The following is a 15,982-nucleotide window of genomic DNA, read 5'->3' as shown; positions in this document are numbered from 1 at the left end:
GCTGACCTGCTGTTCAGTGGGAACTCAACAGTAATTTAATAGAATTGGTCTCCTAGGAAAACCCATGTAAATTTTTGAGCACAGAAGCAATCTATACTAGGTAGAGATGTGCAAGGCTCCTCGATACCTTCTGCCTATATTTACAGTTCTTTTTCAGAGAACCAGCTGTTTCAATTCTAGTCCAACATGGAAGATACAAGTACAAGAAGAAATTATGGTTGGAGATATTTATTTCATATAATAAATATGCACATTTGATGAGGCTATCAGAGTTCTGGTGAGCCATCCCTACAGTTCCAAGGGGTAGGCACCCCTTCCTTGAAATGTGGGTCAAATGATTGGCCTGCTTGAGCGTGCATGAGACCTCATGAGGAAAACTGTGAAGCATAGCATGGTGGGGTGATCACGAGGGGAGATACTAATGATCACATTTCAATCAGTCTACATTAATACTAGGCCCACCTAAATAATAATCTCATGGGCTGCTGTGAGGGCTATTTAATTATGTTCGTAATATTTTCTTGAAGAATCATACAGTGTTCCTTATACAATTCTTCCCCCCGCCCCTGATAGAGTCATGAGATGATATCCTCAAATGGGGACCACAGCTGAATCAAACAATTTGAGCAACCCCCAAATCCCAAAGTTGTTTGCATTTCTTCCTTTAAAAGAGCTGGTAGTGTGCCTTAGCTCAGACATACACATTAAACCCAAGTTCAGGAGCAGCGATTTTTCCCTCCTTGGTGAAATCATCTATGGGAAGGCCTTTAATTTTCTTTAACCAGGCCTTCCTGCATTCTTTTTGCTGGTCTGCGATACGTTTTGTTCGGTGTGCTTGATACTCAACAGCAGTTGCTTCTCCACACATTTTCATCTGCTTCAGTGTCAGAAGCTTGAATCCACAGTTGTTCCGGTAAGGATTTGCAGTTTGTAAGAAGAGGGGAGTTTCTCGCCGGAACCCACTCTCAATTTTAGTTTGTGCGATCATCATGCGCGTCGATTTGATGGATTCAGATGAGCTTGTTATGTGGCCGATCAGCTGACCCCCACCTGCCGACAAGGAAGTGGCTCTGCCATGGCCAGTATGAACCTTCTTTTCTTCTGACAAGCTGCAGCATGACTTGGAGCGTACAATCACAGGAGCAGGAATAAAGGAGCTCACTGCTGACCCGTGCAAAGAGTTCTTCAAGTTCAGCTTCAGTCTTTTGGTTTCAAATGGGGTTGAGATTCTTTTCATAGGCAGTGAGCCACTGGCAGATTTGATGTATCTGAGTTGGGCTGATGGGTCCTCTTTCTCTTGCTTAAGGATTTTGGAGGTTGCCATCTTCTTAGAGCGTTCTTGGGGGCGCAGAGGAGGTCCCCAGGCATCCCTGATTTTCACATTGTGCATCATATTGGAACTGACTTGGTCTGGCTTGTAGGCGTGCTGCAGCGTGCTGACAGTCAAGAGGATCTGGTCAGGAGAAATGGGACAATGTGGGCCCCATTTCTTCATACCCTGTAAAGCAGCCTCAGCTCTTTCAGCAAAGGAAGGTGTGTGGGCTGGAGAATCGTAACCAGATTCGATATCTATTTCCAAACATAAACATGAAGAAAAGAAAGTTATCTGACTCTCTCTCTATATATATACACACACACACAATTATATGAAAGAGGAGGTTGTGCTAGTGGTAGCCTGTTTGATCCTTGCTAGAGTCCCAAAAGGGGACTGATGATGGGCATTAAATTGACAGTCCTAGAGAGTGAATGTTCACCCACAAAACAAGCACAGTATGGGAAGCAGCAAGGCACGCTTTCCCAGCACTGTGTTGTCTAATGTGTGACCGTCCTAAGGCTAGCAGAAGACACCCTGTGGCTTCAGTCACCATCATTCTTTGACCCTGGTCACCAACAGTGGTGACAATTCTATGTTAGTTTTCAGTTGAGTGCCTGTTGGTACTAAAATTACTTAGGATAGTGGATGGACAATTGTTTGTGGGTGCCTTGACACCTGTCCTAGTTTTCTCGAAGCCATGGTTTCTTATGTGAACAGAACTGGGTCTTATGAGAGGGATGCCAGGAAGTGGACTCAAAATGCCAAGTCCGTTTCCAGTATAAACTGCTGAAGAACAATGAGATGGTAACAACTTCTGGCCATTACATATCTGAGCTGGATTAGAATTTGAAATCTCCAGGGGTATGTAAACTAGTTTACCTGGCATAGTCAAGGAAGTGGGGATTTAAATAATCCACGCTTCATTAAAATAAACATGGCCGCCAAGCTGTGTTGACGATCAGCTGATCCGGCACAGCACGGCAGTCTAGACACAGATCTGTCGGCTTCCCCAGCCGACAGATCCATGTCTAGACTGCTGCGCTATGCCCAATCAGTTGATTGTCGGCACAGCGCGGTGGCCATGTTTATTTTAATGAAGCGTGGATTATTTAAATCCCCACTTCATTGACTATGCCGGGTAAACTAGTTTACATGGCTCTGTCGACAGAGCCATGTAGTCTAGACATACTCAAGATGATCAAGGCATGGATTTTCTGATATCTGAACGTTTTCAGGAGTGGCCTCTGTTGTTTGATGGACACTTGGGGCCAGTCACCATCTTTCCTCATTATTCCAAGATCGTATGATTATGCCCAAGGTTAAGAAATGGTAGAGTTTTCAAAATGAGACATACCACAGTATAGAGCACCCAGCATTAAGGACTCTTGTCTTGCCAGCTGTCGGTAAATGTAAGGAATGTGCAGTAGGGATAGACCTGATGCAAACGCGAGATCCAAACACGTTGGAACAAAATGCGTTTACAGAGTGATTTCTTGAGCAAACTAAGATTGGTGTTTAAATGCTAACCATTTCTTCTGAGAACTTATGTAAACCCTTTCCTTCCCTCCCCACTTTTTAAAGTAGATCAAAGTGACTTTGAAATGTATAAGAAAATCTAAAGTGTAGCAATAACTCTACAGGGGAGGAAATGGGCCCACATATCACAGAACTTTTCACACTTAGAAGAGATCATGTGACTTAATGTCTGTTCATCTGCCCCACCTAAAACAGCCCCATAACCATTGTGTGCCTCAAAGGAATCAGCTTACTCAGTGCAGACTCCAGATGAAACCTCTCATTTACTTCAGGCCTTTTACCCAGAGCATATCCCCCTTACCATATTATTAGTCTATCTTCACTAGTTCTAAGGCAACCGCCACCAGACTGTCTAGCCACTAAGATCTCTTACCAGACTCTGGTAAACTTCGCGGTGTTGCTGCACCATATGTTCGACCTGAATCCTCTGAATCGCTGCTATAGGTCTGTTGTCTCCCAAGAAGAGCAAACCTTTTCTTCTGGTCCGGCTGTATATCAAGGCAACCCATACTCCTTTGCAAAATCTGACTTGGCCGGCGAACAGGTGTCTTCACAAATTCATAGTGGAGACCTACAAAAGAGAGAAGCGGGTTAATCTTGTGGAGTTAAGATCTGAAAGGTTGCCCATATCTATGCACTGCTGAGTCTTCTGGCTTTCGGTTACTCTTTTGGTTTTGGTTGAACTTCTGAAGTTAGCGAGCCATGGTTGAAAAATATCCACAAATGTTTGACAAGCTAAAAGCGTCCGAGAAGCTTTGAAGATGATAACTCCATGCCTCCTTGCTAGGGCACATTCTGATCTGAATTATGTTGGCTTAATTCCAGAGATTCTACAATCAATGATTCTGAGGGTTCACATTGATTGGAACAGAGGTTAGAATCTGGTTTATTCCCTCTCAATTGCCTATCTCTAGAGCCCTGCGTTGATACAAAATTTGTATCTTTATACCCCTCCATATCCTCAAAAATGGGATGCAGCCATCCACATCCACAGATGTGGACATCCATGGATGTAAAGCAGCTATTCGCAGATTTGCAGGGCTCTACCAATCTCCTTTCAACGCATGGGTCTTCAGACAGGTAAATGAGTGCATTGAGCGTTAATGCCACACGACTGTTATAACAATTCCAAGTAGCTGAGATGGCCCGGCATTTATGAAAGTAAGGCCTAATGGTTCTGCACTTAAGGATTGTAATGGAATCTAAGGCTATGTCTACACTATAACCTCTTTTTGGAAAAAGCTACACAAATTGCGCTCTGAAATTTGCGTAGCTGTTTCCGATTGCTTTTCCGGAAGAGGCTTTTCTAGACAGGGCCAAATGGCGGAGTCATGACATACCCTCAGTTGTGAATTTCGTCTCAATGTTTTTGTTCTAATGAATATTTTAGGACTCAGAGGGTATGTCTAGACAGCATCCCTCTGTCGGCAGAGGGATGCAGATTAAGCAGGTCGACATTGCAAATGAGGCAGGGATTTAACTATCCCGTGTGTAATTTGCATAAAAAAGGCCGCCGCATTCTGCCGACTCAGCACTTTGTCGGCAAAAAGCGGCAGTCTAGAGGGCGATCTGTCGAGAAAGAAAGCCTTTTTCGACAGATCCCTTATCCTCCTGCAAGGAGGTTTACAGGATCTGTTGAAAAAGGGTTTCTTTCTCAACAGATCCCCCTCTAGACTGCCGCTTTTTGCCAACAAAGTGCTGAGTCTCCAAAACAAGGTGGCCATTTTTATGCAAATTAGGCATGGGATATTTAAATCCCTGCCTCATTTGCAATGTCGACCTGCCTAATCTGCATTTCTTTGCCGACAGAGGGATGCAGTCTAGACATACCCAAAGGGCCAAGCTTCATAGTGTCTCAGACATGTGGGGCTCCGCATTGTACAGCACAAGCTCAGCCATGCAGATTTTTGCATGGCAATTTGGATTCAGTAGCCATCCATAGTCTCAAACTGTATCAGGATGTTATAGTTTGAAGAGTATAAACCTGTATGGATTTGGTCTTCATGGTAGTTACAAAGTCTAATCATAGACGTTGCTAAGACTGATACTATGGGAGTAATGTAAAAATAAGTACTAATTCATGCATCCCTCAGCAAGTGCTTAAGTATATGCCTAACTTTAAGCATTTGATTAATCCCACTGACGTCAGTAGGACTGCTCGCACACTTTAAAAAACAAACAAACAGTCTGGTAGCACTTTAAAGACTAACACAACATGTAGATGGGATCATGAGCTTTCGTGGGCACAACCCACTTCTTCAAATGACCGGAGTGTTGGAGGTCCAGAAACAGGACCTTCATCACTCCGGTGGTCATCTGAAGAAGTGGGCTGCGCCCACGAAAGCTCCTGACACCGTCTACATGTTGTGTTAGTTTTTAAAGTGCTAGAAAAAATGTTGTTTTTTAAGTTTTTCGTCTTACAGACTAACTCGGCTCCCCCTCTGAAACTTTTGCACGTACTTAAAGTCAGACACACGAATAGCTTGCTGAATTAGGGCCTCAAATGTCTATCGCGCTGTGCTTTGAGCAGGATCCTAAAGGGCCTTACAAAATTCGTAGCACCAGTGAAATGCAGCAGCCATCTTGTACAACATCCCTGGAGGATGGTGGGGATTTGGTAAGAATAGTGGGTACCTGAAAATATTTCCTAACTCGTTTTTCTAAACTAACTAGATTTTAGGGTTGTAAAAAAGCCTTAAAAACAGTTAGGCTGTGTCTACACTGGGCCACTTATTCCGGAAAATCAGCCGCTTTTCCGGAATAAGCTGCGAGCTATCTACACTGGCCCTTGAATTTCCGGAAAAGCAACGACGCTCTACTGTACAAAATCAGCCGCTATTCCGGAAAAACTATTCTGCTCCTGCTCGGGCATAAGTCCTTATTCCGGAACACTGTTCTGGAAAAGGGCCAGTGTAGACAGCCCAGTAGTCTTTTCCGGAAAAAAGCCCCGATCGCGAAAATGGCAATCGGGGCTCTTTTCCGGAAAAGCGCGTCTACATTGGCCACAGACGCTTTTCCGGAAAAAGGGCTTTTCCGGAAAAGCAGCCTGCCAATGTAGACGCTCCTTTTCCGGAAAAACTGAAAACGGAATAGTATTCCGTTTTAAGCAGTTCCGGAAATTCATGCCAGTGTAGACACAGCCTTACTGTGTAACAGTTAAAATTCCTACTGATTATGTGGTTACCTATTTTGGGGGATGTACAGCCGGGTGGGACTAGAGAAGGGATAGTGAGGGATGCCCCCCCGTTCCTGGGGAGCCATCTGCTCTGCGCTGTGAGTGCCGCAGTAGAGCAGGTGGGCTCCTGGCACATGCCGGCTGCAGTATAAGTCTTATACTGGAGCCCGCAGTGCAGGGCAGTCAGCTCCCTACTGGTAGCGGGGCAGGTGCCCCAGGAGTGGGGCTGGCAGAGCCCACAGTGCAATATGGCTCCCTGGGAGCAGGGTCTGTAGCCGGAGCTCCTGGGAGCCGGCTTATAGCATGTAAGATAGACTAGTACTTGGAGGTGCCCCAGAGTTCCTTGCTGACTGACGGCGAATCATGTATGACAACATTATCTGGTCCTCATCTGCTTGCTCCGTGGGATATTGATATATCTTCCTGTGGCTAGCTGCATCCCGTTTGGCGCGTCGAGCACGATCGTGCTGATAGCCCTGCATTTTGATCCTAATGTCTTTCTGCTTTTCCTTATCCTGTGTTTCTTCCGCTCGATCAGCCTCTAGTGTGTAGTCCCACTCTACGTCCTCAAACTGGAACATCAGCACGCTGCTTAGAGCATTGATCACCATCCTAGGAAGAGAAGAGGAACCGTGCTAAGAAACACATTGTAATAATGGAGTAGCAGTCATCTGTCGTGACAGATTGCTTGTGTGTGCGCTGTTACAAACACTAAGGCACGGAACTAGAATTGAAGTTGCAATTGTCTGTTGGGGATAAGAAAATGAGCAGGGTTTAGCTTGTTGCCAGCCCTTGTGATTAGACCCAGCATATTCCAGTTAATGTAACCTGAAATGTAAAGTACACTGTTGCGTTCATTCATTGCTATGTACAACTAGCAATAATAGTATGAAATCATGAAAAGGAAAAATTAAACGAAAGTTTTCTGACTGCTAGGCTGTGAAATAGCTTTCAAGGGAAATGGTGGTTGTACTGTTGCATCTGGATGAAAAAAAACCCCTGGGAAACATACAGTAGGGAGCAACCTTATTCTTGTCTACAAGGATGTATATGGCGAGTAGGCCTTTTCCATCTCTTGCATCTATGAAAATGCAATAAAATACCGCTGTGCTAAGGTGGGTGTGATCCTGAATCTACCCAAACTTAGGAAATTCAGGTCACGATCTTGACCGAACTTTATAGATTTGGCCTGTCTTTAAAATAGATTCAAGTCAAAACATCAGATATGAATGTTCCATGTGTTGGGGAAGTTTAGCTAGAAATCCAGACCGGAACACCACACGTATTTAATGGAATAACATATCACAGTGCGCCATACTCAATAAACCAGCGTAATCCTCATAACAAAAGTTCTACCTTTCAGGGCTGAAAAGAGGGACATGGTTTCTTGAGCAAGAAGATATCTGTCTAGCTAGCTCATAGTGTGAGTGCAACTGCTACTGCCCACCTGTTTTCCACAATGCAGAAGGACACCACAGGGTCACCTCTGCTGTTGGCCCGCATCACCTTCAGGCAGGTCCCCGTCATGAAGTTAAATATACGTATTTTTCCATCAGCACAGCCACTGATAACTCGGAGATACAGAAACGCTAGATACAGGACTTCCCTGAAAACAAAATACCAGAGCAGAAGCACATTCCTTATTCGTACGTGAGATGATTGAAGTAACAAAGTTCTTTTTGGAATGGTGAGTAAAAAAGGTCCATCTCTGCCTACAGATTAGATGCAAGAGCTAGTCAGGTTTAAAAGAGGCTGGTGAGGATCAAAGTCAGACGGCAAATTCCCCCCTAATCGTTACTGTTCAGAATGAAAGGATGTCAAAATTAGGAAGTCCAAACAATTTATTGGACATATGCACACTCAGAAAATGAACAGAGCCATCATTCACAGCCACCACTGTGTTTAAGACCAGTTGCAACTTGTAATGGTCTTGTTTTCCTGAACTCCTTGATTCACAGCGGGTGATTTGCCAGTGATCTGGGATATAAGCACCCACTGCTAATGCTTTGGATATAACAACGAAGAAGGCCACAGTTCCGGTGAGCCATCAGTGAGAGACAATGAACTAGAAAAGAGTTTAACATTCCGAGGAAAGTGTGGGTCAGCCTGTGAAAAATGGCTGCAGAGACATGTGACCATGTCACCTGATCCTGAAACCCATCTTGAGCTCTGTAAGTTTCCATGAGAAGCTGGGAGAGGGTCAAAATGGAAACAGGGGTCTCCCATTTTATGCAAATCTTATTTAAGGTTGAGGAGTGAGGTAATTCAAGTAATCTGTTCTTCCCAGCTTCCCCACCCAAGATGACGCTGGAACAACTAAGACTGAATTGGAAGAAGGAATGGGGGGCCGAATGGGAGGGTGTCTGCCCTGTGATGATCATTAGAACCAAATTTTGGGTGAAATCTTACATATAAATAGTATCTTATAGTGTAGTAAGTTTATCTTGCATGTTTGTTTATTTTGTTCAGTTACCTACTTTGTTCTGCCTGTTATCGCTTATGACCACTTCAATCCTATCTTTTTATACTTAATAAAATCACTTTTGTTTAGTAATAAACCCAGTATAAGTAATTTCTACCTGGGGAAGTGAGGAACTGTGAATCTCTCTCTATATTGAGAAAGAGGGTGAACTTACACAGTCCCTGTAACAGGGTAAGACTGATTTATCTAGGGTTCAGCTCCCAAAGGGGACATGTACTTGAGCGCTGGGAAGAGGTCTCACACTGTGCTGCTTTCAGTCTGCATCGAAGGCCTTGGGGGTTGGCCCTGTCCCTGTGTCTTGGGTGTGTCGACACTATTCAGCGTTAAGCGACAAGGCTGGGTTGACGCAGCCTTCCTGCAAGTCGGCAAGTGTGAATGCTTTGTGTCTGCGCTTTTGCCGACAAAATACTTCTACCCCCAGTGAATAGGTTTTGCTCTGGCAAAGCAGCATTCACCGGGGGCAGGGAGGATGTAAGCATCCAGGCACAAGAAAAGTTTTGTTGAGCAAGTGCAGACACAGCCTCAGTTGGAGCAGGCGGGAGAGCTAAGCTCAACAAGACAGGGTTAGAGGAGGCCCAGGCTGTCAAGGGAAGCCTACTCCGTGGTGTCTCAGCACATCAGGTGACAGTCCCAACGGGGTCCTGACCCGTCACAAGAGCCATCTGTTCTGCAGGAGTTTCTTACTCTGGAGCTACAGTTCCACTGCATAACAGCAAGTTCCTGTACAACGAAAACCCCTCCCAGCAGGACAGGGAACATATTAAAGCATTAGAACTGTGAATTAACACTACAGACACATTCCTAAGCAGGGAACAGAATTCACCTCTTTGAGTCAGAGCTACAGGAAACACACAGAGATTGGTTATCTATGGATTCCAACGTGCGAATGATACCTACTGTGGATGCCTGAAAGCTACTAGGCATCTCTTATGCTTTCCCACCATGCTCCATCCCAGGACAAATCCATCAGAGCTTCCTGTCACTAGATGCCACTGGTCGAAGGACAGACATTTGACTGGGCCTTGGTGTCCTTCTAAGGTCTGGAATAGGAAAGAGACATGTTACATAGCGTCACATACCACAAGAATTCTGGGCATATATGTAGCCCCGATCATTCTCACATTACAATCACAATATTGCCCCCTGTGATTGAGAGTGGGTTCTAGAAAGGGTTACAACACGCCCTTTGATAATTGCCTTGATACAGCAGCCACTAGGTGTGAAACAAGCCAGACTCACTATTGGCAGCCAGACACTAATGTGAATTTAATTATTCATTGGCCAGAATCACTGCATGTACTGTGATGCATAGAACTGTAGAGGCACGTCTACCCAGCAGGGCTAAAGCCGAAATAAGCTATGCAACTTGAGCAACGTCAATTGAATAGCTGAAGTTGAAATAGCTTATTTCGGCTTTTGGCGCTGTCCACACAGCAGGAAAGTACTCTTCCTCCGACATCCCTTCCTCCTCATACCATGAGGGGTACAGGAGTCGGAGGAAAACGTCCTCCAGCTGGACATTAGTTCGACATTATATCGATATAACTGCTTGTAGTGTACACATGGACTATGTTATTTCGGAATAACGTCCATTATTCCAAAATAACACTGCCGTGTAGACGTGCTCTAACTGAGAAGTCAACTCAGACCTGAAGGGTCAGTTAAGCAAATACTAAATGAAAAAAGACAAAATGAATCTGTCCCTAACTGAGCTAGTAGGGGCTGTATGTAAACTTGGCTTATCTAGAAGTGGACTATCTTACACTTGACTTACATCTGTACATGTCACTCTATGAGACTCTTTTCTTAGTAGAAACTCTTTGGGTACATCTAGACTGCAAGAATCTATCAGAAAAAGATAAGTAAAATGCACTCCACATTTTGCATACCTTTTTCCGATACTTTTGTTGGAAGAGGCTTTTCTGATATTTGCCCTGTCTAGACTGGGCCAAATTTCGGAAAAATAACCTCCTTCGAAAGCCCCCTTTTTCCTCGTGGAACGAGGAATACAGGGGCTTCCAAAAGAGTGCGTTTGCTATTCCACAAAAAAAAGCAGAAGAGCAAACACATTTGCTGGGCATGGCCGAGTTTTTTCGGGATACCCAAAACGGCCCCCCCTCCCCCTTCCCCCTGCACTCTAGCCATACCCTTAGAGGACCAGAGAACTTGCTCTGCGTATACACTGATATAAGTGAAATCAAACTGGCTTTCATCTTTAAATTACAGTAAACTGTTTTTGTTTCTGCTAGAAACAAAATTCATTTCTTGGTTGAATTATATGTCATCCTCAGCTCTGAAATACAGCTGTTCTCTGGGAAATCCCTGCTTGTGAACATTCATCCAAACAAAAGCTGATTCATATAGATATCTGCAAAGAGCAAAAAATTAAACAGAGCAGATCAATTTTTGATCACATCAGATCAAATGTCAATTTTTAATTTTGCAAATTGTTTGCTAATAGACTCTTACACAGGCAGCCATTTCTGTTGATCATCAGTTTCTAGTTTCATACCTTTTTCTTTCTTAAAAAAAATCTTTGGTGTAAACAAAAAGTCATGACTAATTGGGGTGAACAGATATGTAAAAGGTTGTTATAAAGAGCACAATGTTCAATTGTTCTCCATGTCCACCAAAGGAATCGTAGACATATAAAAAGGGACTGCAAAGGTCATCTGGTCTAACTTCCAGGGATTTTAACTGTCCAAATTGGCTTAGTTTACAGGAAGGGAGATTTAGGTAATTAGGGAAAACTTCCTAACTTTAAAGATAGCTACACAATGGAATGGATTACCCAGGGAAGTTGCGGCATCCCCATCACTGGAGGATTTTAAGAACAGGCTAGATGAATATCTGTCAGGGATGGTCACCGTGCAGGGGGATAGATTAGATGATTTCTTGAAGTCCCTTCCGACCCTACATTTCTATAATTCAGTATGTAGTAGAGCGAGAACCTGTGTAAAATCTAGGTCTGAATCAGAAGCTGTCAACAAGAGTCAAACCATATATCGAAGTAGATGTTCACAAGTCCACTGTCCAGTGCCTGATTTTGCCAAAGTTGTTGCTAGCGTATTAGGCTCCAGCTATTTACATCAATGTATTCCAGCTACTACAGGTATGTTCCCATCAAGTATAAGATGGTTTGACAAACTAATGAATAGGAATGTCTTGTCCGAGATATCAGGAACAAAGAGAGGTAACAAACAGTTATCATGAAACACATAAAGTGCTATGTAAGATGTTGTCATGGTCATGAGAGATGGTCAGCAGCCTGGGGATTAAGGGGATACACAAATCTGCTGCCACCATCAAATGCTTTTGAACCCACAAACCAACACTTGAAACCAACCCCAAAGAGCTTGAAAAAGAAAAGAGAAAATACAAATTGCAGTTTGTTGTGGCTGCCTCTCTGTCAGGCAAGTAGATGTACACACAGACCTTCCAGGACACAAAAATGAACCAATACCGGTTACTTAGAAAAAGAAAATAACCTTTTATTACTGAAACAAGATTACAGTCGCAAACATGATTAAGGTGACTGGAGGGTAAGAGTCACAACTTAATAAACTCATGGCGGATTCCCATGGGCTCAGGACTTAGTTATAGAAGGGAGGAAAAAAACATTTCTAACACATACACCTTATATCCAAATTCCCAAACAAGAAAACAAGAAAACCTGAAGGATTTATCTAGTCTTTGCCCTACTTACAGCTGGTGAAGAGTCTTTTCTTTTCTACATTAGCCCCCTAGATCGATCTAGGGAGGCTAATGAGGGCGACTGAAATTGCAAATCAAGCCCGGGATTTAAATATCCCGCGCTTGATTTGCACGTTCCCAGCTGGTCGCCATTTTAGAAATTGACTAGCCCGAAGAAACTGCCTGCGTCTACACGCGGCAGTGAAACGGGATTCCGATTTAAAGCCCTATCTCGAATTAGCTTGTATTCCTCCTGCAATGAGGTTTACCAGCTAATTTGATTTCGGGGCTTTAAATCGGAATCCCGTTTCACTGCCGCGTGTAGACACGGGCAGTTACTTCGGGCTAGTCAATTTCTGAAATGGCGACCGGCCGGGAACATGCAAATCAAGCGCAGGATATTTAAATCCTGGGCTTGATTTGCAATTTCGGTCGCCCTCATTAGCCTCCCTAGATCGATCTAGGGGGCTAGTGTAGACTACCCTTAGAGAAAGACATGTCCTCTGTCCCTCTCAGTACCTGGAGAGCAAACTGGCTTAGAGACATAGGAGGGAAAACCCCAAAATTCCTTTGTCTCAGTTTGAAATCCCTATCTGCATTTCTATTGGTTGACTGCTACCTGGCTAGGTACAGTTAACCCCTTAGTCCCCAGGCTGCTGGCCATCCCTCATGACCATGACATAAGGTTTTGAGATACTTTTGCGGGTCCCCACTTCTGCATTTATCATGCCAGAGTGGGGAATAAGCCTTGACAGATGTTTATTCCAGTTATTTGTCTCAGGCCTTATCAATACTTTCCCAGAAGGTCGAATTAAGATGTGCAGCTCCAGTTACATTAATTGCAAAGCTGGAGTCAACACACCTCTATTTGACCTTTGGTGCTGTCTCCACAGTGGGAGGTCGAGGGGAGCAAAGACTTCCATGCCCTTCCCTTACTCCTTGCGAATCAGTGGGGCACCCTCAGCGTTTGATTTCGCGGGTCCTTACTAACCCACTAAATTGAACTCTGGAAGATCAACGCAGCATTGAGTTTTTTAAGTCCCGGCTTGACCAAGCCCTGGCTGGGATGATTGAGTTGGGGTTGGTCCTGCTTTGGGCAGGGAGCTGGACTCGATGCCTCCTGAGGTCTCTTCCAGCCCTGGGATTCTAGGATTCTATGATCTTCCCAGTGGTGAAGACATGGCCTTGGTCTGACGGAGCCATGTAGATTAGGGTTGTAGACATAGCAAAACGAAGCGGCGATTTAAATAATCGCGGCTTCATTTAAATGTAAATGGCTGCCATGCTGTGCTGATCAGCTGTTTTTCGGCTCAGCGCTGTAGTCTGGACGCTCCGCGCTCGACATCAAAGTCCTTTGTCGACCGCCCTGGTAAACCTCATCCCACGAGGAATAACGGGGAGGTCGACAAAGGGCTTTGATGTTGCGCGCGGAGTGTCCAGACTACAGTGCTGTGCCACCAAACAGCTGATTGGCACAGCGCGGCAGCTGTTTAAATTTAAATGAAGCGGCAATTATTTAAATCGCCGCTTCGTTTTGCTATGTCTACAACCCTAATCTACATGGCTCCGTCGACGGAGCCATGTAGTCTATACACACCCTTAATGTTAAATAATAATAGAAATGTAGCCGTGTTAGTCTGGTCTAGCTGAAACAAAAAACAGGACTATGTAGCACTTTAAAGACTAACAAGATGGTTTCATCACCTCATAAACCATCTTGTTAGTCTTTAAAGTGCTACATAATCCTGTTTTTTGTTTCACCTTAATGTTAAGGTATCTTGCCTTAACCCTTTCTCCAGCCAAGGGGTCATCCCGCTTGCTGACACCTCAACTGACAACACCGTGTTTTATTAAGAAAAACAAACAGTTCCAGAGCATGCACTGATTAGAAAGAAACATACCTTGATTAACACGCACGTCTCAACATGCCACACTTTCACCACCCCTTTTTCGCAGCTGCTCACAATGTGCAGGCTGTTGATTTTAGCTGTGCAAATGGCATCTTTGTGTTTTAGAGTTTTGAGGCATCGCCCGGTGCTTAAATCCCACACTGTTAGGAGCGGGAGGAAGAAACATAAATAATGTCCACATTGATTTGCCTGTGTCAGTCTGTAAAATGTGAATAAAGATGGTCTGTGTCACAGCAGAGGTCAGAACTCCCTCGTGCCAGGCTCTGCCCAGAGACAAACTCGAACCTGAAGCGTTTAAACTCAGGGTGTGTCTAGACTACAAGGTTTTTTCGAAAAAATGTCACCTGCATCGAGACTGCAGCTGCGTTCTTTCAAAAGTAAATCGAAAGAACACGGCAGTGTTTTCGTTCGCGGTAAACCTCATTTTACAAGGAATCATGCCTTTTTTCAAAAGTACTCTTTCGAAAAGAGGCGCTATTGAATGCAAACTGTGCATTTTCGAAAGAGAGTGTCTAGACTCTCTTTCAAAAGAGTGGCTCGCTTTTTCGAAAAATCTGCTTGTAATCTAGACACGCTCTTTCGAAAGAGGCTCGAAGTCTAGACGTAGCCTCCAAGTAGAAAAAGAAATGGAGTATCATTAAACTCCCTGTTTCACAGGCAAGAATCTGAGGTCACAACAGGAAGTCTCCCACATCTAACCACAAAGCCGTTCCTATTGTATGAAACCACCCTCGTGGGAGTAGCCAAGCAAATTCAGCTCCATTGAGAGTGTCTGAAATTCACCAGCTGTCTTCCATGCTGGTTGTCAGGGGCACACACTGTCTGCAAGGGCGGCCCGTGCATATAGGCCGACTCGGCCGTCGCCTAGGGCACCGCGTTAATCGGGGCGCCCAATGATGACATCATGCCATTGAGGGCTGTGGAGGCGGGGGCGCCGATCGTCTGGGGCACAGAGGCGCCGATCACGCATTCCGCATGGGGCGCCAGCTGCTGGCAGCCCACCTCAAGCCGCCCCGACTGTCTGTGGTATAAATATATGTGTTGGGCCTGCTGGTCTAAGACAGGTCAGACCCCCTTGCTGCTACCATTGGGATTTGGAATGTGGCTGGCAATGGCCTGAGCAAAAGCCTTGGCGTATTTTGGTGATTTCTTGCTCACCTTTGACCATCCCGTCTTTCGCTCCTGACACAATCTTGGTTTTGTACAAGTCCAGGCAGGTGATGGTCCCCGTGTGACCGTTAAAGATCTTCAAACAAGTCCCGGTGAATATATTCCAGCATCTGCAGAGGAAGGGCCCAGCAGAGGAGACTCATTGTGAATAGTGACATAATCTTTGTGAGTGCCACCTCATGGCCCTGGCTCTCTTTGTACATTCACTGGGGTCAGTCAGGAGCAATTCCAATGAGCTCAATGAAATAACAGCAGGAGAAGCCCAATGTAAGGTCAGTAGAATCAGTCCCTAATAGTAACGGAGCTGGTGTTATATTTTGTGCAGGCGGCACCAGGGCTGGCACCGACACAAACATCGGGATTGGTTCTCTGGCTCCTCACCGATGGCTGGCCTCCAAAGGTAACAATTGATCAAGCAGCCCCTTTTCCATCTAGCACGGGGTGGAGAATAAGCGGGAACGGTGAATCGCAGCCAACAGGAGCTACAAACGGCTGCACCTGTGATGCTCAGGTAAATAAAGCATCTGGCAGCCCCCCAGGGGCTAACCTGGCAAACTGTGTCCAGCCCGTGGGCCGTTTATTGCCCAGCGCTGATCTTGCAGCTGCCAAGAAGTCGTACAGCTGCTTCAGTGAGAACACCCACGCAGGTGGCTACAGCAAAGACCATCCCACGCCAAATCAGGGGGGAGACAAAAGCTCCG

The 15,982-nt window shown here is 44.9% G+C and overlaps 1 protein-coding gene across 1 annotated transcript in view; it reads right to left on the bottom strand.

Moving 5' to 3' along the window:
* Positions 1 to 212: 212 nt before the first annotated feature.
* Positions 213 to 15,982, bottom strand: part of FBXW10B (F-box and WD repeat domain containing 10B) — a 30,054-nt gene continuing 14,284 nt past the window's right edge. Inside the window, exons 10-16 of the mRNA XM_075903504.1 lie at positions 15,270 to 15,391; positions 14,103 to 14,251; positions 9,406 to 9,548; positions 7,474 to 7,632; positions 6,349 to 6,638; positions 3,225 to 3,422; positions 213 to 1,569 (exon numbers count right to left, since the gene is read on the bottom strand). Of these exons, the coding sequence (XP_075759619.1) occupies positions 692 to 1,569; positions 3,225 to 3,422; positions 6,349 to 6,638; positions 7,474 to 7,632; positions 9,406 to 9,548; positions 14,103 to 14,251; positions 15,270 to 15,391 (1,939 nt within the window). The 3' untranslated portion in view covers positions 213 to 691. The remainder of the gene's footprint in view (positions 1,570 to 3,224; positions 3,423 to 6,348; positions 6,639 to 7,473; positions 7,633 to 9,405; positions 9,549 to 14,102; positions 14,252 to 15,269; positions 15,392 to 15,982) is intronic.

The sequence above is a fragment of the Pelodiscus sinensis genome, chromosome 20 (assembly GCF_049634645.1).
Source record: "Pelodiscus sinensis isolate JC-2024 chromosome 20, ASM4963464v1, whole genome shotgun sequence".
NCBI lineage: Eukaryota > Metazoa > Chordata > Testudines > Trionychidae > Pelodiscus > Pelodiscus sinensis.
Note: the sequence above shows the minus strand (reverse complement) of the source record. Positions and strands in the feature narration are given on the sequence as shown.